At 38.2% G+C, this 23,110-nt stretch overlaps 1 protein-coding gene across 12 annotated transcripts in view; it reads left to right on the top strand.

The window, feature by feature from the left end:
- The first annotated feature begins 5,657 nt into the window (after nucleotides 1-5,657).
- camta1a (calmodulin binding transcription activator 1a) overlaps nucleotides 5,658-23,110 on the top strand; it is a 496,299-nt gene continuing 478,846 nt past the window's right edge. For 7 of the 12 annotated variants that reach the window (XM_056239719.1, XM_056239714.1, XM_056239713.1 and 4 more), the window contains exons 1-2: nucleotides 5,659-5,804; nucleotides 9,569-9,670. In XM_056239719.1, the coding sequence (XP_056095694.1) occupies nucleotides 5,780-5,804; nucleotides 9,569-9,670 (127 nt within the window). In that variant the 5' untranslated portion in view covers nucleotides 5,659-5,779. Of the gene's footprint in view, nucleotides 5,805-9,568; nucleotides 9,671-23,110 lie in introns of all 12 variants that reach the window. The other 5 variants (XM_056239716.1, XM_056239711.1, XM_056239710.1 and 2 more) reach the window with 3 other exon arrangements.

Here is a 23,110-nt window from a genome sequence, read left to right as displayed (position 1 = left end):
AGGAGTAATCTAGCCTAAAAGCCTCCAAAAGGTTATAAAGTACACAGCCTCACTAGGATGCAGCCTTCCGTTTGAGAAGCACCCGTGGTCTTTGCACTTGACCACTTGTCTACTTACATGATGTATTTCCTGTATTTGGCCCAAGTGTTAAGTGGGCGTGAAGGCCGCGAGTGTGTTTAGAACTTTTGATGACCTGATGGGACACACTTACAACATATATATATATTTTTTTACACATTTTGGTTTTCAATAGTTTAAAATAAAACTTCTCAATGTATGTTTAATAGTCCCTATGTAATAGATGACACAATTTAGTAATTCTGGTGCTTAATTAGGTGATAAAAAAACAGTTGCAAACGTTTTACAAAGTACACGCATGGGCCTACTCATCTCTATATGCAACACTTCATGTTTTACTACAAAATTTATTTTCATACAGTTGAAAATATCTACAATATTCACATCTAAGTTTTTCTTCACATTGTGTGAAGTTCCTGAACTTATTAAATAATGGGATACAATGCCAATACCCACATTTAAGTTCCCTGCACTTGACCACTTACATGAAGCATTTCCAGAGTTTGGCCGTACTCAATGGGACACACTTAACCAGTGCATGCTTGTGATAGCCTGGTTAAAACCAGACCATTCTCAGTTGTAACTGAGTTATGGTCTGGCAAAGCGTCATAGACAAATCATTTCCAGAGGGGCGTCACCAACGGACGTCGCGGATAGACCTAAACCCAATCAGAGCGTTGAAGGAGATGACGTATGCAGAGCGGCGGAGAAACATCTCCGAGTGTTGTTCTTTGCTCGGTTTTTAACAAAAAGGAAACGTTCAAATCGCTTAAAACAGACGCGATAGCTGATTCGAACGAGTGATGTTCGACGGCGGCATCCATCTTTGTAATGTAGGCTACAAAATCTGCTTCAAAATCCCAGCGCTGTCGTCATCGTGTAAAGCCCGCCCCAACGTTTCTGATTGGTGCCTCGATTTCGACGGATTGGAAATGGGCTTGAATGAGCTCTTTGCCAGACTAACTTTCAGAGCAAATCTAAATTTGCCGGAAGTTGTCTGGGTTTTCCCAGGCTATGCTTGTGATGCTTCATTCGCAAACGTTTTGCAAAATATAATTATTACGTATTTGACTTATCAAATACGGGAAATATCAATGGTATGACCCATTTTAGATGCATCCAAAATGACAAAAACAGTGGTTACATATACTTACTTAACTTAATTCTCTCCGTGCCAGGAGGCACACAAGGCTTGGACATCACTCCTCCATTGGGTTCAGTTTGCAGCTGCACGTCGTGCTGTGTTCCACGTGTTCCAGCCTGCACCGTTTCGTTCCAGTTCCACCATTCGCCGCCAAGTTGTTTTTGGGCGGCCTCTTTCCCTTTCTTCCTTCAGGTGTCCACCCGAGGGCCACAGCACAGTCGTCCGTTCTGTCCTTCCTCAGCACATGGCCGATCCAGTTCCATCTCCGTCTCCTCACCTCCTCACTGATTTTCTTTGTTTCTGCCATCTCTAGAACGGACTTGTTGGAGACGTGTTGCTGCCATCGAATCTTGAAAAGCTTCCGTAAGCATTTGGTCTGGAATATGTCTAGCTTCTTCTCCTCTCCTTTGGTTAGTTTCCAGGCCTCGCAGAACCGAAAGTACTAAGCTCTTGAAAAGGGAGGTTTTGGTTACATATAAACATATTTAAATTTTTACATTTAAAATTTTAATTTTTTTAATCAAAATTATTGCTAGGAACTAATCAATATCACTGAATATTGGTAGGGACATGTTGTTGCCATGTTGTTGCCATTTTAATTTTATTGGCTGAAGGGGATGTCATATGATATTACTAAGACGTTTTTTTTTTGTTTTTTTTTTGGTTGAACATTATTATATCAACAGTAAATGGGACGTTTTATATGAATAAACGTCCTATTTAGGGACGCTTATTCATCCAATAAGAAGTTTAACCCTATGGGACAACGTCATTTAAATAATAATACAATAATAATAATACAAAAAAATTGTAATATCATATGACATCCCCATCCCCTTTTGGCAACAAGGAAGTGAAGGAGGCATTAGCACATGTTAGGTCACATGCTATCGGTGCTCCATTGTGAGTTCATTTTAGACTACAAAATGCATATAAAATCCTTTTTTTTTTTTTTTGAATATCATTGTACATCCGAATGTGTTTTCTAAAGTTTTTGGTAATTTTTAGTGCACATTTTTTAAAAACAGTCACCCAAAGACCAAAAAAACTCTTCATCATGCATAAATGACAAAGTCCTTTTAGGGGATATATTTTTTCTGTGTAGCTGGCACTATTGTTCAGTGCTGGCATGCAGTATAATAGTCTTTTTGCCTGTGTTTTAGGTTGATGTTAGTAAGTTTTATAGAAGACAGAGAGGAAAAGCTGTAGGCTACCTTTTCCAGAGACTATTGATGATAGAAAGTATAAAGTTTTTTTCCAAAAAGTATCGAAGTTTAGAGAGTCGGACATGTATCCCTAAGGTTGAGGGTTTGATTCTCAATACCGACAGGAAACTACTGAGGTGTGTGTGTCCACGGTTTGAAGTGTGTGTGTGTGTGTGTGTGTGTGTTCACTACTCACTACTCCTAATGTGTGAGCACTAACTTTGATGGGTTAAATGGAGAGGACACATTCAGAGAATGGTTTACCACACTTGGCCTTCACATGTCACTTTCATTTTCCTTCATTTAGTGACGGCAGTGCGCCAAAAAATGAGGTTGTAGAAAGAAAGGAAAAAGTTGGGGATCAAGGAGGATAGAAGCAGTGAGGGTGATGGCAGAGATGAAGAATATAAATCATAGATTGTTGTGGAAGTCAGGCATTTGGGTACATAATCCTATGCCAGTTTGGAAGATTTGATTCATTCTACAACCAAAGGTCAGATGGCAATGCCTATTGACCTCACTACACGAACAAAAATGAAGACAAAACAGGTCAAAATTGAGTTACATGTGGAAAGTGTGGGGTACACAGAAAAAGAGGAGTCTTGGATTGATTTTTACTCGTGCTACAATCATTGATTTGGAATTCCAAGAAAGAAACCATGTTTTAAATGCTTTTTGAAACAGGTTTTACTACCACTACTTTGAAGGTGCATCAGAATTTGTAAAATTTTTGGCATTTTCACATCTGAGATCCATATGAAATATAGCAGCACAAGACGAAATGGAATGTTAATAAAGCTTTTTAATGTTTTGTTTTTTAAAACACTAAGACCTTTTCACTACTCTTCAGATAGTGAAAATGCATTTGAATGTGAAGTTTCAGACAATTTGCAGAAAGTAATTTACCCTAATAGGACATTTACCCTAATATAGGACAAATGTATAACCCTAACAGTTATACATGATGGCACCCTAAAAAAGGTCAAAGGTCAGATGTAGAAAAATAACTTTGTAAAATGATATTAGCCTTAACTATATGTAAAATTTTAGTCATTAATGTTTTTCTAACTGTGATTTCATAATTAGTCCCAAAGAGGGTTAGATTTTTTTTTTCAGTTTAAAAACTCAAAAGGCCTCTTTTGGCCTTAATTAACATTCGGTTAGTAATTGACTGTAGTTGAAATCAAACCCAATAAAATCAGTGTCATGTGCACAATCTTTAAATAATTCCACCTGGATTTTAATTACAGATGAATAAAATCAACTTGAATATCTGACAACACATACAATTGAGTAAAATGATTGTAACAAGTTGAATGGATGGAAACAAAGATGTTGTCATGAAGTAATGATGATAAGAATCGAGTAGTCTTTGAAGACCTCTGTGTGATGTCATGTGTGAACTTTATGTGATCCCAAGAATAGATTGCAGATGTTCATAAGGAATTATGCTGTAATTTTTAGTCCCTTAGGGGATTCAAGTGCCTCAAAAGTTGTAGTAGACATTGTTCAGGCTTTATGTATTAGCCTTCTGAACACGTTCTAATCCTAATTTAAACCGTTGCTATATATGCATTGAACTTGATTAGTACTTGAATACACCTTGTGGTGCAACCTGGACACATCGTCAGTGATACTCCCGGGGTCATAGGGTGTTTCGGGTCTTACATCAGACACCCTCACCCGGGCGACCCAGCCGGGGGTGATCAAGCCCCGACTTGTGTCCAGGTAGCGCTCTACGCCACGCGTCCCCCCTCCTTAACCAGAGCCACCGTGCTGCCTTTTCAGCGGCTTCCAGGATGTTCTTGATGGCTCTTTGCCTGTGCAGTCCGCAAATCCCTAGTCCCAGGACCCGGTGTAGAGACTGGCCTGCGAAGCCCCTACAGCCCACTTCAACAGGCTCACAGCGGGCCTTCCACCCATTCCTCCGACACTCCGCTACCAGATCAGCGTACTTGGCCCTCTTTCTTTCCTGGGCTTCCTCCATTCCTTAATTCCACAAATATGTTATTTCAAAAACATTATAAGTCATAATGTTATGTTTATTTCCATTACCAGATGTATCGTCTGATATACTGGCCCGAATGTTTTCTCTCCACGGGTCATTTAGAATGTTTTATTCAACAATCCAAGATTTTTCTCTTAGAAAACGAACAGATAAGCATTTGGAAAACACTCATGTTATCAAGAAACTGCAAGCAATAAAGATGACGCTTTATTGATAACATTTCATAGCGGGTATTCGCTGCGGGCAGAGAGACATTTAAGCCATTATCTATACGCTCAATGCAATTAACAAATGCTTAATCTAACGAATAATTAATCAGCTTGGGTATCATGCGACTTCCATATCCTAAACGCAGTTTTGAGGTTTTCAAGGCAATTCAGATGGGACCTATACCACAGCATTATTCATATACTGGTGGAATAGGCTGTCAGAAACTGTTTCTCTGTCTGTGCAGGATACTTTCAGTGAACCATATGACGTTTTTGAGCCTAGGTCTGTCTCTCTACGCACTGTGAGAGTGGATCGCTGCTGCCACCTGGAGCTGTCCATTCAGCACCTGCGCAGCTCTTCCGCGCATTCAGCCCAACGTTGCTTCATCTGCAAGGTTAACCTACTATAGATTGATTGCTATTTTCTTATTCTTAATGGTATACATCGCTTTAACAGCATAAAAAAGCAGTTGTGTGTATAAACTGTAAAAAAATAAATAAATAAAAAAACGAAAGAAAAACCGTGTCAATCATTTCTGCCATTTTACGTGACTTAATGAGTGTTCAGTTTTAACTCGATTTCCTTCATAAATAAATTCAAAGTGGTCGAACAAGTTAAGTTTTCAATTTTAGTGGGTTGAACTTATGGTAGCAGAGCAATGATTTGAAAACGCAATAACTCAATAGCCCCAAATTCATTATCAAATATTTAAATACATTAAGGTCATATACAAAACGTATACAAATAACTTGTCCTGAATTGCTTACGAATGAAATACGTTTTCAGCTTTTGAATTGAGCAAGTTGAAAAACATTTGCATCGCCTTATCATTTGCACGCGAACGTCTCACGAGCGCTCACTTTGGATTGGTTCGGTTCTTCTTAAGGTGTATCTACACACCACGCTTTACCCAATGGTTCTCAGAGACACTTTAAAGGGGAGGATATTTGCTTTGGTCTCGCAAGCCATTTTAGAACAACATGGTCAGTCATAGTTCGACAGCCAATGGTGAGTGCGCTCTGGTTGGACTTGCCTCTGCCTCTCCAGTCCCTTCTCGTGCTGCTGTCCTCTGCGTGAACGCGCGTGGTACCCAACGCTCGTGAAGAGGAGGAGGATGTGGCGCGCGGAGGGGAAATGGCTGCCGAAAACAAGCCGGAAGGTAAGTCAGAAACATCGGGGATATTTTTTACTTGTACGACAAGAGTGTGCGAGGGAAAAAAATTGGAGGCAGGCGAGGAAGAGCCGTCAGTTGAGAAGCGAGGAGCTTTTGGGATTTTAAAGCCTCTGTGTTTATCCTCACACACTCGTTATTCCAGCACGGAGACATCACATCACATCACCCTAGCCAGCATCGGTAGCTAGCCAGCAGTGTGCATCACATATATTTAAAAACAATCCGGAGCAAAAGCGCGAGAGCCTCTGAAAATTCAAAAATCCGTCTCGCGTTCCGTTTCCTTCAGCCTTAACGGTCGCGCTCAAAGCAAAACTTGTGAGCTTGAGCTTTAAAACTGTCGATTTCTAACTTCTTTTTTCGATTTATCAAGCTTCTTCAGTTGCGTAAATTGTTTCTGAGTTTGCGGGTATAGAGTTCTGGAGACCGTAGTTTGACTTAAAACTACCTTATATCCTGGAGTCGTATAAAACACTACTGGTAAGCTTGTTTAATACTAGATTTTTTTTCTCTCTGTCACTTTCACGCGTACATAGACTTCAACTGACCTTCTTTTTAGCGGTTTTGTGATGGGTGGTCAAAGAAATTTCACTTTGAAATTTGCTTCAAGGACACATTCTTCCATACCAGTTTGCCCCCTTTACGTCATACACATAAACAGCAGTTTAAATCTCTGAACTAGATTATTGTATAACCTGAGAGAGAGTCTGATATTTCCAGACCTTTATAGAACCAATGGAATGTGTCGACAATAACGCAAAATTCATTTTTATTCTTTTGCCACGAAGGAAGAAGATGTGTCATTGAAGATTATACATAACTATTTCTTTTTAACACTGTTTTGGATACTTTTCAGATTTGTCTCTAGAATGTATGACACAACAAGAGTTGCTTTCACTCTGAGACACTCTAGTACAGTTGAATATAATGTATGTCCACAGTATGTCGCTGCTACATTTGGCTGAAATACAAATGAGTTTTTTTAATTACTAATTACTTTTGACGGTATTGTTTAGTAGGCTATTATTAGGGCTCTATGACAATAATTACACTTTAAACAGCTTTGTCAAGATGTCAACACTCTCATATAGCAGATTTCATTGTATATAAAACGTATGAACAACGAGGTTTTGGGAAGTCGTCATTAGTTGCGAGGATTTTTTGTTTGAAATTCACCTTCAGTGTCAGATCAGAGCAAATCATATTTTATTAGCCACAAGGTGGCGACATTGAGTTAAAATAAACTTATTTTAGGGAATCATGATATCATATCTTACAAATATTCGATTGGCTAAAGCGAATATACAATCATTCTATCATGGTTTTTGATATCAAACTAGCCTATAAAAAACCTTTAAAGAAAGCAAAATGACTTTATAAATCATGCTGTGATAATGATATTTTCCTTATCATGATGTTAAATAGCCTAGTAGAAAGTGAAAGATAAGTTTGATTATAAAATCTCACTTCTGTGTAGTAAATTATGCATATTGATAAACTAATAAATTATCCTAATAAAAGTGGCATTAAAACATGACTCCAGACAAATCCAGGGTTCTGATTCTGAATATAGCAATCCACAAGGAGGTGGTATTGAGCTTCCCAAATGTTCACTTTTATATTTTTAACACCGTGTCAGCTAAGAATACAAGCATTACCATAAATATACATCTCCGTTTGTTTTCAAAACAGCACTGAGGCTAACTACCTAAACTAGCTCTCTCTTTGTGTGTGCGTAATTGTGGGTGTGTGCATGTTAATGTGCCTTGCATTGTCAATCTCTGCATGTCTGTGTGTGCATTTCCGATTCAAACAAACACAACCAGCCTTGAAACGTGTCTCAGACTGGCCTGCTTCCTGCCAATGCATCTCAGTAACCAAGAGCTTTTTAGAAACCCTGACTTGTGACTCCCATTGCAGAACAGGCTCGGTTATTTTTGTCATGCTTGTCAGGTCAATGTATGGGGGAGGAGCTAGTGTTCCACACCTCCATATTAATATAGAGTGCACTGCACTGTATAGCTACAACTAAATTCTGAGTCCCATATAGTGCGTTATATTTAAACTCTTGGCCTATACACTTTCAGCATGTATGCTAGGGGAGTTTTCCATTATACATTTTAGCGCTGATTGTTGCCTGTATTTTAACCTTTTGTCCTTGAAGCATTTAAAATGTTTGCATAGAGCATGGTTCTCCAGGGCCTTATTATTTGGCAGGGTTTTTTGCACATAAGGACAGGCTGTTCTTAGCTGGAGGCTGCTATGAAAACATGGTTAATGTCTCACGCACCCCATAGAGTTCTTCTGTCTCCTGATATGACCCAGCTCACTTTTTACATTGCCAGGAACTGGGAGTGGGACTGTACCTATGGAAGGTGGCGACCGTGGATTGAGATGTGCTAGAGAACTGCACAGTTAAAGGGACAGTTCACCCAAAAAATCATTTACTCACCCTCATCATTTTCCAAGCCAGACTCTCTTTTCTCTGTGGAACACACAAAAAAGATATTTAATACAGATATTGAGGACATGGGGGTGAGTAAATGATGACATAAGTGATTTTAATTTTTGGGTGAACAATTACTTTAAACTTCAACTATGCTCCATATTTCTATACAGATCAATTTGAATTTGGTGGTTCCTTCAGAGAATGGCAGAAAGGCTGTTATAGGGTGCTGTTTATTACAACAACTGACTATTAGTATAAGCAGGGAGGATATAAGCTTACAAAGCAGGATTTTTTATATATTGAGCGGCCATTATGTAGAAAATTAACTTTTAAAGATCTCTGCATAGTCCTCTCCCCCACAGTTCTTAGTTTGACAATATGCTTTTTAATTGAATTAGTAAATGGCAGGGATAGATGGAGATGGCACTTCTTCCTGGGGAGTCGTGACAGATCCTTTCGGCTTGTCTCGATCATTCTCTACCTGCCTCACACAGAAACACACATTAACTTCATCGATTGGTGTAGCTTACTAAAATTGAGCCTCACCAAACAGCCCTGGGACCACAATGAGTGTGATTGCTGCCCTCATTGCTACCTGTTAAGGGCTATTTCTTGACTGTTTATTTCAACACCTACAGATTTATCAGTAAGACTGAGGAGCGAAGTGAAAAAATACAAGAAACACAGGCAGACACACACAACATGTCAGGAGTTTTTGAACAAATCAATTAGCATCGGAGTTACTATATGCGGTGGTCTAGATTGTTTTCTCCCTTGGCAGCGTAAAACCTTATAGCCATTAACAGCTGGAGCCATCTATAATACTTTGTTATAGTTAATGAAAATGTGCATGCGGTCTCAAGTTACAAGAGAACCGGGTTGCTTTTACATTCCTCGTCCATACCCCTGCCTGCAAATGAAACTGCATTTTCTCCCCACAAGGCAGCACCCTTAGGCCAAAGTAATCCCTTTAAATGCACCCCTGAATGTGCTTGATAAAAAAAGGGGAGAAGCAAATAGGCATGCTGAACTCTGAGGCCGAACGGTGCATATTGTTCGGGAGAGGTGTTCTTCAGCATGGAGATGGACACATTTGGGATGCATGGGCTTGCTGATGGGAGGGAGACCGGGGTTCGGCAGACACGACACTGCTGACCCCGGGAAACATTCTTTTAAGTTCCTGCAATGTGCATGGGGGAAATAAAGACTAAAACAAAGTTGTGAGCTATTGTACATCCGGGAATGTGTACTTTTCCCAGAATTCTTTTTTGTCTTCTCCACTCTCTCTCTCTGCTTCCTGAAGGACTGAAGAAAATCCGTAATCCGGATCGAATGTACAGATCAGCTGTGTGTTATTCGGCCCATGCTCCTCCTAAGAGTGTCAGTGATGACACAGAGACGAACAGTAAGAGCTGCTTATTAATATTGCATTCGTGGCATTGCTCGAAGGGGCCACTTGCTGCCTAATCTATTATTCATCCATCGATTCATTTATTTACCTCTTGATTTCATTTGTCGTCCTCTCCTCCTTTGGGATTTCCTGTTGGGGCTTTCTGTGATGATTGACGAGTCAATGCTTTGATGGGGGTATGTTGTCGATATCAGATGTGTTGTTAGTAACTGAAAGTGTCAGTGGGTGGGTAAGACCTTGCACATCTCGTGCTCCAAATGCTAGCGTCGACCTTTGAAAAACATCCATCCAGAGGACCCAATAGCACAGCGTGACTGAGCTCTACTATCTGTTGAAATGATTTGTCAACGCTACTAGACACTTTTCCACTAAAAACATGCATATTTTATGTTGGACTTTTAGCAGAAAGCATTAGTTGTGTTCAGATCATGTGTATGTTAATACGGCTTGATGTGTTGTGGAGCTCTGATTACCCTAGAAGTGGCACTGTTCTCATGTTTAATAGGCAGTATATTTTTTTCTCCTGGCACCTCTGAAGTCTTAGTTGATCTGTGTAATTAAGCCCGTTCATTTTTTGTGTAAATTTGTAAGTGGAGTTAAATCAGCCTCATCTTCTTGTTATGCTGTCTGCTCATTACGCCATTGAGTAAGTCCTTGCCATTTCAAAGCTCAAAGATTTTAAGAGATGTAAAGTAAACTGCAGAAGTGGCTGTTTGCAGCCAGTCATGTTGATATTATTTCAGATGGCTTGTGTAGTATATATGTGAGCATGCCTCCTTTTGTATCTGTCTGCGCGTTAAGTATCAAGTCTCACGCTCTCATACACCAGCATGATTTAACCGTTGTGTGTGTGCCTGTCTGTGGCGGCCCAGTTAATGTTGGGTGCCTAGAGGTTTTCGTATTACCAGGACAGTAAAAATGCAGCATGGCTTGGTGGAAACAGGTATGTGAGTAATCATGTGAGTAATTGTGGGAGTAGTTATGATAAGGATAAAGGGCTTTAGCGAGGATCTGGTGGCGTGTCCTTTGCTGTCTGCTGTGTGCGAGTAAATGTGTGTGTGCATGTGTGCTCACAGGTCCTCACCTCCTCTTTCCCTGAGATGGGATTTTCATGGATGGGTGAGCTTGGCTGAGGCTGAAAATACATAAGAAGGCTCGTTTTTCTCTTCAGTTTGTTGCAGGCGCTTTGGTAGCTGAATTAAGTCACTGTTTTGGGCTTTGTGGATTTAGGCCAGTCTCATACTGTATATGAATGCCGACAACTTTTAGATAACATGTTCGTAATGATTTAGTCAACGTAGAAACAAAATGACTGCATAGTCTAGATTCAGTTTAGAAATAACTTTCTTCTCTATGTGAAAAAGAAATGTATTACTGGCAAACTACAGCCAGAATTGTGATCGCTCTAGTGGATACGGCTGGTCACTAATGTCTGCTGAGAGCTCATCAGATGTACCCAAGTCTCGGACATCACCCATTAAACCACATCAGTGTTTTAACAAGGCTGCCTGCTGGTGATTTGTCACAGTGGCTATAGCCAGCCTGACAAACAGCAATATGGGCAGACACAGCTGAACACTGCTGTGTAGCATGTCTAGACTGAGGATTCAGGGCAAATAATGAAAAATAGAAAGTGTCTCAGTATTTCCTATGGCTATATACTAGCAGCATTCGAAGGCAGTGAAGGCAGACAGTTTGTCCATACATTTGCCTGGTTCACATTATTAATTTATTCCTTATAACACGTTATGCTTGTTATATGAGCTCACTTTGTTGTCTATCCTTTTACAGGCAATATTACTGCTTTCTAATACATCAAAAAGTTGAACAAGAACATAATCAGGTGGAAGCAAGATGCTGAAATGAAGCTGTTTGTGCTCCTTAATTTAGACACAATCACCCTTTTGCTCAGCAAAGTCCAGGTTTTTGCAATTAATCAAGCATTGATTTTTCAAAGAGCAAAGCATGGAAAAGAAATGATGTAATCTAGATTTAAAGAGATGGCACTGATTAACTGTCTATTCACAATAACTAAATAAAAGACCACAAAGCGTTGTATGCAGCAAACTGTGAACTAGATTATTTAGACTCGAAATATTGGCTACTAGAAATAATAAAAAATATATCAAATGGTATGAGCCTGACAAAAAATTAATACTTAATGAGCAAAGTTGTAATGCTACAGTTGATTTTATGCCATACAAATCAGTTTAATATTACAAGAAATCTTACAAACTGTTATGAGAAGCCTGTTAATATTGCATTTTTTTTAAAGCTACATTACTTTTGCACTTTGCCTAAAATGCTATATTGCTATTTGATTGGCTGTTAAACATACAACCTTTCATCCACAAGATCTAAAGCAGTGTCACATTCATAGTAATGGACGCCAGGTCTGAAAGGTTTAAGATGTGGTTCTCTTTATTATGCCCTCAAGAGATGTTCAGTCACTCACAGTCAGTCATGCCAAGAATCATTTTCTTACTTCTCACAACTATCTCGCTTAAGTGTAACTGATTGCCACTGAATGGTAGCATATGATTTAGTCAACATTATGGTGGTTCAGAGGGCTTTTGCTATTATGCTTCAATCCATGCTTCTTTATTTCCTTTCAAGATAATAGCAAGGTCTAGCTTCTTATAATGTGGAAGTGCTCTCAGTCAGGTGCTAATTGTGACTTAGTGTTGAGGCTTGTTCCAGGTAATCATTTGTTCTTAGTTTGACATCCGTTTAAGAAAATGTATAGTTTATTTTGAGTAATTGATTTATTGATGTGGTGGTGTCAGAGAGATGTTTTATGATTTCAAGTGGCGATTCTATCTCTTAGATTAGATAAGCTAATTCACCAGAGAGTTAGTGAGTGGGATATCAGTCATATGTAAATGGAGGAAATGAGAAGTATGTGAATATGTGCAGGGCTCGACATTAAGCCTTTTCATGTGCTTGTAAAACAGAGTAAAACAGTTGCTTGTCCGGATTTTTTTTTGTGTGTGTGTTGTAGCCTAAATATAATTGATTGAAGCAATATTCTCATCCGTGTTCAATCAGCTTTGATATATTTAAATCTGCATATTGTAATATCTGCACCTTTAAAGGGCACCCCCCCCCCCCCCCCCCCCATCTTATTACATGTATGCTTCATCTTTCATTTTAAATTCCTAAATTTGATCAATAAATTAAATTATTTATAATAATAAGACATTATAGGGCTGTACCCTAGGTAGGGCTGATCAAATTAAATCATTTACACTAAAAATTACAATTGCATTAAATAATGTTATGAGATTGTTTTAAATAACGAGTAATAAGTTACAAATAAGAAACGTTGGAAAGAATGATACTTTTAAACATAACACTAAACCGCCAGTAGGTGGCGACAGGCGACCGTCTTAATGCGTGAGTCATTGATTCATTGATTCAAACGATTATTTCAAACGACTGATTCATTCAAGAATAAGACAGGTGTTTATGAATGGAGCATTGAATTTTTGACTCAACCAATTTGTTCAAAATGCTGAATCATTCAGTAATGCAAACTGGGTGTTGCTGTGGGTTGCTGTGAGATGCGCTATGGTTCTGCTGTGATCTTTGTTTGGAACTGTTTTCGCTGCTGAAACAGAACAAAAACAATCAGTATTGCATCTAAGACGTGACTTCATTTTAAATGTTTATTGAACTGTTGTATGAAATCAATGTCACATTTTTAATTGTGATGGTATTCAGGAAAACAGCATTCGTCGTGTGAGGTTGCTTAGCTGTCTGTATCATAGGCTATGTTAAAAATATAAAAACTCCACATTTAGAATTTTTATAGGCAGTATGTTGTTAACTGAGTTTCTTTTGTGTGTGCTGCGCTCATTTGTTTAGATTTCTCCTCGAGAGGCTGCGCGAGCCTCAACAGCACAACATTATGCTGTGGCGGCAGCAGTGGCTCAGTGGTTCATGTTGGTTGTCTACAAACCGGAAGGTTGGTGGTTCAATCCTCGGTTCCACCTGACCAAGTGTCGAGGTGTCCATGAGCAAGACACCTAACCCCAGCTGCTCCCGACGAGCTGGATGGCGCCTTGCATGGCTGCCGTCGCCCGTCGGTTTGTGAATGAGTGAGTGAATGGGTGAATGTGAGGCAAAATGTAAAGCGCTTTGGTGGCCATTGGGTCTGTGAAAGCGCTATATAAATGCAGTCCATTTACCATTATTACCGTCAGTAATACATTTATCCACTATCGATCGCAACTTACAATAAATGTAATTAAATCAGAATCATTCTCTCATTTTAGTGATTACCTAGTAGTTATTTTTTGTTTTGTTATTGACGTTGTAATCATGCTACTTGTCCGGTTGGGCAAGTAAAATTCTCTTTCACTTGTCCCTTCAAAAAATCCACTTTTCCCGGACAAGCGTTAATGTCGAGCCCTGCTGTGTTATCCACATTAGAGCTGGATGATTCTGGATAAATTGAAAATCATGATTTTTTGGTTTCAAATAGAGATCACTCATGATTCTCCCATGATTCTGAACAGACAACTAAACAAAATAACATGTAATTTAGTATAGGGTTCTGACTAGGCTTGCTATGATAGTCGGTATTACCGGGGTTACATCTCTTGCCCACCGCTGCACCGCCCCCCACAGACACTATTAAACTGAACATGTCTGCTTAATAAATCGTGAGCCGAACTAGACTCGCCGCACAAATCAGCAACAGGAGTCAGGTTTCATTCATCACTAGAGTGAGGAGCTGACTGACAAGGTGACTGCGGAATATTTGGTGTCTAGGCGAAATGTAAAAGCGCCTATTTAAGCAAATTTGTCTTTGCACTGTTTTGTTGTTGTGTTTTTCATTAAGAATAATAGGCTAATGACCTAACCATTCAAGTAATCTGCCCCGAATTGACACTAACTTGAAAACGAAAAATGTGCACAGCCACATGTGTCAACGGGAGCGCAGCGAGCAGAACAGCCACTTGTTACCATGATGGTAACTATCCTAAAACCAACATTAACAGAAATTCTTCTAAATGAGCATAACAAAACATTAATCCCTACTAAATCTCCCACTTAACATTAATCTTGCACACAAAATACATTATATTACATTTAATTTTAGCATTTACTCTCCCTTTCGTGTGCCATGGGCAAAGCATGCTGGGAAGTAGAAATCCCAGCTGTTTCAGTTAAACTTAAGTTCATCTAAATCAAGTTTTTTTTTTCCAGTTTACTTAACATATACCAGTTCTGTGAACTTCAAAGAAAAATAAAGTGCTAAATACGCATAAAAGTTAATTTGATTGAACTAATTAGTTTAATTTAAGTTTGTCCTACTCAAACCAATTAATTATTTTGAGCGTTAGGGTTTACAGTGTACTGTAAACATCATTGTTTATATTGTATTTCTGTGATAATTTGAATTATTCTAACACAGAAATAATGATAGGCTACTGTGTGGTTGAAAAGACTGTTTGTGAAGCTGTTTTATACCTATAACAGTTACATGAAAACTTTTCTCTCTGGCTCAGTGGCAGCACAGACACAGATTTAATTGGGCGAAGGGTTAGTTCAATTCTATCATTAATTACACACCAACACCTAATTTGGTAATGCTGGGGGAATATATATATATATATATAGAGAAGGAGAGAGAGCTTATTTATTTATTATTATTTATTTATATATATTTGTAATATTTGTAAATTGCGACCCGCCCAGGAAGATACCATTCGAATTCTAATAATAAAAAAATAGTAAATTGCGTAAATCCGTTTTGTTCTGTTTTTTGAGAGAGATGCGCGCGTCGTAAACTCATCAAACGCGGCAAACTGGACAAACTGCATGTTGAACGGCTGTTTCATTCAGGACCTAATTCAGGCAAGTTATCTTGTTTTTATTTGAATGAATCCTGCGAGTCCATTAAAAATAAACACCGAACAAAGATTAATTGTTACTCATAAAAAGATGTAGTGAAATTTCAGTCATTTTCTCTTCAGTGGGGAATTGTCGTGTCAGTAAGTTAAAACGCGGTAAAACCGTACAATGGATTTCTGAGTCATCTTATATCAGTGGTTCTCAATGTGACAGAAGGAGGTAACTTGCAAAACAAAATGCTGAGTTTTGTCGTTCATTTAATTCGACCCCACCTTAAAACTGAGCATGTATTTCTAGCAGGTAAAATGCCGTTGTTGTAAATACATGACATCCGATCAAATTAACGTTCCCTAATCTTTTTTTGGTCAAAACTTTCTGCATTCACACACTGTACAAAATGGATTTATAAACAGGTAAGATTTAAAACATTAATCTCAATTCAATATGTCCCCGTAATTATGTGGTAAAAAAATGCCACTCTTAATAATAGTCTTGTTTGAAGTTGTTCGTTCGTCTTTGGCTCAAAGCCACTTGCTGCGAACTTTTCTTCGCGGAAGCTTCATGTCTATTTCAAGTGAGTGAGGTAACGTAAAATATTTCAACTCAAAACAACATTGTGTGCTCAATTATTTCCCAGACGTAGTTTACGGTATTGAGGTCAAAGTTAACTTGCCTTGCGTTCGCTATACAACACTGGGTGATGGTCACACAAGACGACTCGGCAGATTTTAAGTGTTTCTATTGCAGCGACTTTTTGTTCTGCAGACAGGGTGACCATCCTCGATCAAGTTTCCCTCAGGACTTTTGTAAAAGCCAAAATATGACCACACCTCAGATTTGGTCCTTTTAAAAGCCTGAAAAATCTCCCGAGCACGGTCACTGCCTTCCGCCATTCCTTCTCGAAAAAAACAAACAAAAACATTGCGCGCTGCGCCTCCGTCATACTGTTGCTGTCTGGACAGGATTTACAGTGAGTTATTAAAATCTAAACGATAATACTGACCGTCAGTATATTTTATCGTGGTTTGGTAATCGTCCCACGACTCCCACCCCTGGTTTGGAATGACATGAGGGTGAGTACGGTAATTAATGACAGAATTTTCCTTTTTGGGTGAACTAACCTTTTAATAGACATATGGTGCGTTCACGTGCTATGGAAAATATGATATTTTCCTCTTGTGAACTGGTATTTACCAGTGTGTTGCGTTCAAGTGCTTTTGTTGTTCGCGGTGCGCGTACCCCGAAGTGATAAAATAAAACAAAATTCTTTATCTAATGTATAGGCAAGACAAGTAGTTTGTTTAGGCATGGTTTGTGGGGAAATTACAAACCTGCGCACATATATTCAAACGAATATAACTATAGAATCAATTCTTAATGTGCATGTGAACGCCATCAGGTCACAGGTTCGCGTTTAAAGTCTGTTTAGAGAGAACGCCGTCGTCTTAGTGGCCCCTAATTTGAAAACAGATGATAATTTTGCTGGAAGAGAATCAATCAAAACTAACTTTAGCTGGAAATAACAATATTTAAAAATCGCTATAAAGCCAAAACAATCTCTGTTACCGTAAATTGTATGTTTATCTCTGTAAAGCTGCTTTGAAACAATCTACATTGTTAAAAGCGCTATATAAATGAAGATGACTTGACTTGACTTGTCGTAATGTGGTAAAAAGATGGAGATCCTGACCTGTTATTTAGCTAAAACTATTTTAGATTGCTTAAGTCATCTGCTACAGCAAGAAAATGATTTATCAAAACTCAAACGGTAAATAATATGATGTATATTTTCTAGATCATGAATGGTACATATTTTTACCATTCACGACTCTCGCGTTGCTCTCCGCCATTTTGAAAAGGTCAAAGGTTATCTCATCTCGGCAACTCGTGCATCAAAATATTCTACGAGCTTCCCAGTGGAAAATACCACATGAGGGGGTGTTCATGTGCATTTTCCACGTCGGCTTTTGGTATATTTACCATAATTACCATAGCACGTGAACACACCAATAGGCTAATCATTGTCATTTAGAAATAAGATCACGTGGGTGTTTGAATTGAGATCGCAATCTTTTAACGATTAATTGTGCAGCGCTAATCCACATTAATTCATTGTACATCTGCGGTAATTCTTCATGGCTTTTCTAACAGCTGTCTATTATTATGCTTGTGGCCCTTGTGCATGTACAAACACACACCTGTCACTTTTACTTTAAGCCTTGTATGCTTGTCTTTTCTTAATCCATGATGCTTAGAAGCTACATCTAAATATGTCGCCCCACAGGGCTATCATTATTTGTTCACATTGGCCTTTACATTGCTTCACAATATTCAATAACGAAGAAGATGGTTGACGATTTTCCCAAAACCCACAAGTGGACGTAAAGGAATAGTTCACCCAAAAATGAAAATTTTCTCAGAATTTGGTGACATTGGTTTCTGAACAAAACACAGACAAAAAAAATAGTATAAACAGAATTTCACAGAGAAATGAAATTAATGAAAATTATTCAATTATTCAATACACATTCAATCATAATATGGCATAGTACAATTTTATCACGCAAAAGGCTGTGATTCAATTAAATTAAAACAAAATTTGATAAAAATACTGGTGTTAAAATTCTTGATAAGGATAAGGCAATAATATTTATTTGAAGGGATGTCCCAATCAAGTTTTTTGTGGCCCTGATCCGAGAGCTGCATGATTTTTTTTGTTTCAAACAGAGATCACGATTCTCCCACGATTCTGAAAAGAAAACTAAACAAAATAAGTATAACATTGAATTTTCTAGCGGTTCTGACAAAATATTAATTGCTACAGTTCATTTAAAATGTTTAATTATTTTGAATTAATAATAAATAAAAAAAATCGGTTTAAAATGAATGATTCAATGACTCCCTTATAAATACTTCACTTGTTTCATTACTGAATGAATCAGCCTTTTTTGAACAAATTGAGTATTGAGTATCTGCTGATACCGAGTCCCGATCTGATACTTGTATTTTCCTAGTGCTTGGTGCACACTTCAAGTACATTAAAGTTATTAAAATAAATCCAATGTATATAGCGATGTGCGGAGAGGTGGTCTCAGGGGCTCAAATGTAAAAAAGGTAAATCTATCACTATGGAGTAATTCCAATTATAACAATTATTCCAGTAATTATATTTATAGGCCTATATATATATACACGCACACACTATATGAAGACATGGTAGATGTAAACATCTGTTACAATTGTAGACATTGTAAACAGATCATGTGGTCACAATTATAAACATGGGACTGCTGATATAAACTTCTTGTATTGTAAATGTAAAATAAGCTTGCAGTGTCAGAATGCTATTCTGTCAGTTAAGTCCAAAGCAAGAGGCAACTCATAGCAACGCATTATGGCAACGACGTCTCAGACGGCAGATCAAAATAAATAGTAAATAAATGACTTTCGAGTGATTTGTTACAAAAGCAGGGCTCTCAAGTGTCACGCATTAAGCGTGACAGTCACTCATTTCGGTCTTTTGTCACGCACTCCCATTGTATTTCTCACGCTGAAAAACTATTTATAATATATTCAATATGCCGCAGCGCCCCAAATTTCTCTGGCCGCGTCGCTCTCACTATGGACCCGGCAGGAATCAAGCGCGTCTCCCCTGGAGTTCTTTGTCGAGCCTGCCAACTATCAGCCAATCAAAAAAAAGAAAGGGGCCACCCAATAGCCAATCAGAAAATAGCACTATTGTATCTGGGTAAGATTCAAGATATGTCATGATCTCCTGTTTTAATGTTACAAAAAATTCACAACTTGTTTGACACAAACAATGACAACTTGACTGCTGTTAGAGAACGTTTCCCAGATAATTAGCATCAGTTTTTTAATGAGTGTCTGTAGCTTAGCCAATAGTTTTACAGCCTGTTCACTGACAACACCTGCTCAGAACAAGTAGTCTAGGCCTAATCATATTTTTGTTATCACACGATGACTGACATATTGTCACATTATAAACATCTCTCTCTCCAAATAGGCTTAATCATTTTATAAGGACTAAATAAATTAAAGTGTATTGCATAGTCAATGTTATAGGTCACTTTTAAAATCATGTAATATTTTATAATTATATCCGGGCCATGGATGCATTAATCATTGCATCTGTCTTTCAAAGATGTAAGGTATAAAGCAATTAAGAATCCTCTCATTCGCCCTGAGAGGAAAGCCCCCTAAAAAGGCCAGGTTAGAGGATGCTGGCCCAGAGAAGGTGGCGAAAAGGGCCCATTAGAGGAGGAGACTGTGCAGGTAGAAGAGGAAGAGAATAAATACTTTGTATTTGGTTGAATTGTCAATGCCATGTGTCAAATCTTCTCTTTTGCAAGTCTGAGCAATTATTAATAACAACAACAAAAACACTAATAATAATATTACTAAAGAAATAAAACCATTCCCGCGACCCGTCGCCCCCTGGGTGTCACTCTTGCCCGTCTTTAAAACTTGAGAGCCCTGCAAAAGTGCGCATCAAAAATGCTAAAAACGGAAGCTCGAAAGTGTGTGATACGCTAGAACAGACCTCATTGGTTGTCACGCGTCATACATACCCATTTGAGCGTAGTACCCCAGAGTGCAGTCTGGACGATGGGGCGGGGCGACACGTGTCGCTCCGCTATGGGATGATTATAGTATCAAAATGATTAACACGTGCAAGCACACTTATCAATGAACTTGATACATGTTGCAGAAATGTTTTATCCATGCCTTTCAACTTGCGTGAGCAAAATTCAAAATTGAATGAATGTGAAGCAATTTGTACAAATAGAGACATTTTTGTGAATACAAATGTTTTCCTTTGTATTAGTGTATCATAATTTGCACATGCAACACAGAAGACGTGCATGTGTGGATCAGGTGACGCGCGTGCATTCATTGACTCGTTTCTGAGTCGATCCTATTTGATTCATTTGGATTTTGAGACTTTCATTTCGCGGGTTTCGCCTTGCACGATCCACACACAGCTGTCTGAGAAAAGCTGCTACCACTAGATGGCAGTATTCTGCAAAAACAGACAACGGCAGCATTATCAAGCGTTCTTCCGCATTTAAGACGCTTAATGAGAGTGATATTGAAGCACCAAATTTAGTACACAATAATATAGGCCTACCCTATTAATAAAGCATACTTTATAGAGGCAAACATTACGTCAGATTATGAACAACACCCATAGAAAACCATTATAAAACGCTTAACGTGCAATCGCGCGTTGCATGTTCAGTAAGGTGTATTGGCTACTGAGTTTAAATATCACCGTCTTACTGCATTGACGTTAAGCTTTTTCTTTATAATATGCTCTATGGGAGGAAAACTATATAGCCTACAGACAAGAGACTACATGAACGCAATGTACGGCGTTTCAAGTTAATAACATTTTCCTTCCCGAGCCTGTTAAAAAGAAAAAGCTTAACATGAAATAAAAATTCTGCAGTTGCGTTTAACTTTGCATGTGAATGGGAGAGCAACCGGTCCGAGAGTGCAGTGAAGTTTGATATTCGCCTCATTTTATAAAGGGACCATCTGCAAACTCCACTCACAGTCAAAAAAATATAAACGTCCAGTCATTCATTCAAATGAACATATTTCCAAGGTTATATTATAACCTTGGAAGTCTAGTGGGCAGACTGACTTAGCCTACTGTTACTGTACTATGTCCAGCCAATATCTCGATTGAACAGTAGCCTACAATTTTTTAATTTACTGTAAATTGTTTTTCTATTCATGTTCCAAAGGTTGTAGTACGTTCCTAGTGACAAGTCAGGTGAAATTTTACATTATTCACTTGTAGTAAGTCACCAAAAACCCGTTTGGTTAATTACAGTAATTTTTTTATAAAATAATAATTGTTTACTAAATAGGCTACATGAAGGGAGTTATTGGGGCAATTTCACCTGTAGTAAGCCAGTCTAGTCACTGAACATACTACAACCATTTTGAACATGAAAAAACCCTTTTGGTGAATTACAGTATTTTTCTGCAGAATACAGGCTACATGAAGGGAAGTATTGTCCAAATTTTACTTGTAAGTCAGTCTTACAGAAACCTTCTACGAGCTTTGGAATTTGAAAATGTCTGTTATTAAATTTAAAAAGTAATTTGAATTAAAACAAATTATACGTTTTAACCACTGATCTATATAGAATGACATTATAGATCAGTGGTTTTAACGCGGTTAGTGGAATTGGCAGACGTTCCCTTGTGCATCATGAGCTGTGGTTAGCGCGTCAAAGCATTCTCGTGTAGAAATATGCAGCTACAGGCCCGCTACGCCAGTTGATTTTCAATTAATATTTCATGTCGATATACAATGGTTGCATATTGTTAAAACTCATCGTGCTATAGTAAGACTATAGCCTATGGCTTAAGGGTCAAGGGAAAACAAATGTAGCCTACTGCGAAAATCGTCTTTAATATTTAAAAACAGACATTTTCAAATTCCTGCTTGTATACTATGTACACAATGTGTAGTCAGATAAAAATAAGCATATAATATGAACGCAACTGCGAAATTTCACCTTTTTTTAACAGGAAGGAAAATTGTATTAACTTGAAACGCCATGCGTTGCGTTCATGTAGTCTCTTGTCTGTAGGCTATATAGTTTTCCTCCCATAGAGCATATTATAAAGAAAAAGCTTAACGTCAATGCAGTAAGACGGTGATATTTAAACTCAGTAGCCAATACACCTTACTGAACATGCAACGCGCGATTGCACGTTAAGCGTTTTATAATGGTTTTCTATGGGTGTTGTTCATAATCTGACGTAATGTTTGCCTCTATAAAGTATGCTTTATTAATAGGGTAGGCCTATATTATTGTGTACTAAATTTGGTGCTTCAATATCACTCTCATTAAGCGTCTTAAATGCGGAAGAACGCTTGATAATGCTGCCGTTGTCTGTTTTTGCAGAATACTGCCATCTAGTGGTAGCAGCTTTTCTCAGACAGCTGTGTGTGGATCGTGCAAGGCGAAACCCGCGAAATGAAAGTCTCAAAATCCAAATGAATCAAATAGGATCGACTCAATGAATCGAGTCAATGAATGCACGCGCGTCACCTGATCCACACATGCACGTCTTCTGTGTTGCATGTGCAAATTATGATACACTAATACAAAGGAAAACATTTGTATTCACAAAAATGTCTCTATTTGTACAAATTGCTTCACATTCATTCAATTTTGAATTTTGCACACACAAGTTGAAAGGCATGGATAAAACATTTCTGCAACATGTATCAAGTTCATTGATAAGTGTGCTTGCACGTGTTAATCATTTTGATACTAAAATCATCCCATACTCCGCCCACCCCCAATTTAATTGGTTTATAATACCGCAATCTTATTGGTGTAAACGATTCAGGTCTGAGCATGCGCATTCCTTTATGTACGATTTTGTGAATGATTTGGCCGTATCAAAGAAATATTAAATGCTAACTTTAATTGTATCTTATTATCAGTTTACCATGGTAATTTTTGTTAATATCTATTGGCTAATACTTTATATACTTAAGACACAGTATAGATTAAGTTATTG

This window comes from Rhinichthys klamathensis, unplaced genomic scaffold (genome assembly GCF_029890125.1).
Source record: "Rhinichthys klamathensis goyatoka isolate OS25496 unplaced genomic scaffold, OSU_Roscu_1.1 h1tg000020l_1, whole genome shotgun sequence".
NCBI classification, from domain to species: domain Eukaryota; kingdom Metazoa; phylum Chordata; class Actinopteri; order Cypriniformes; family Leuciscidae; genus Rhinichthys; species Rhinichthys klamathensis.
This window is presented reverse-complemented; position numbering and strand designations above follow the sequence as displayed.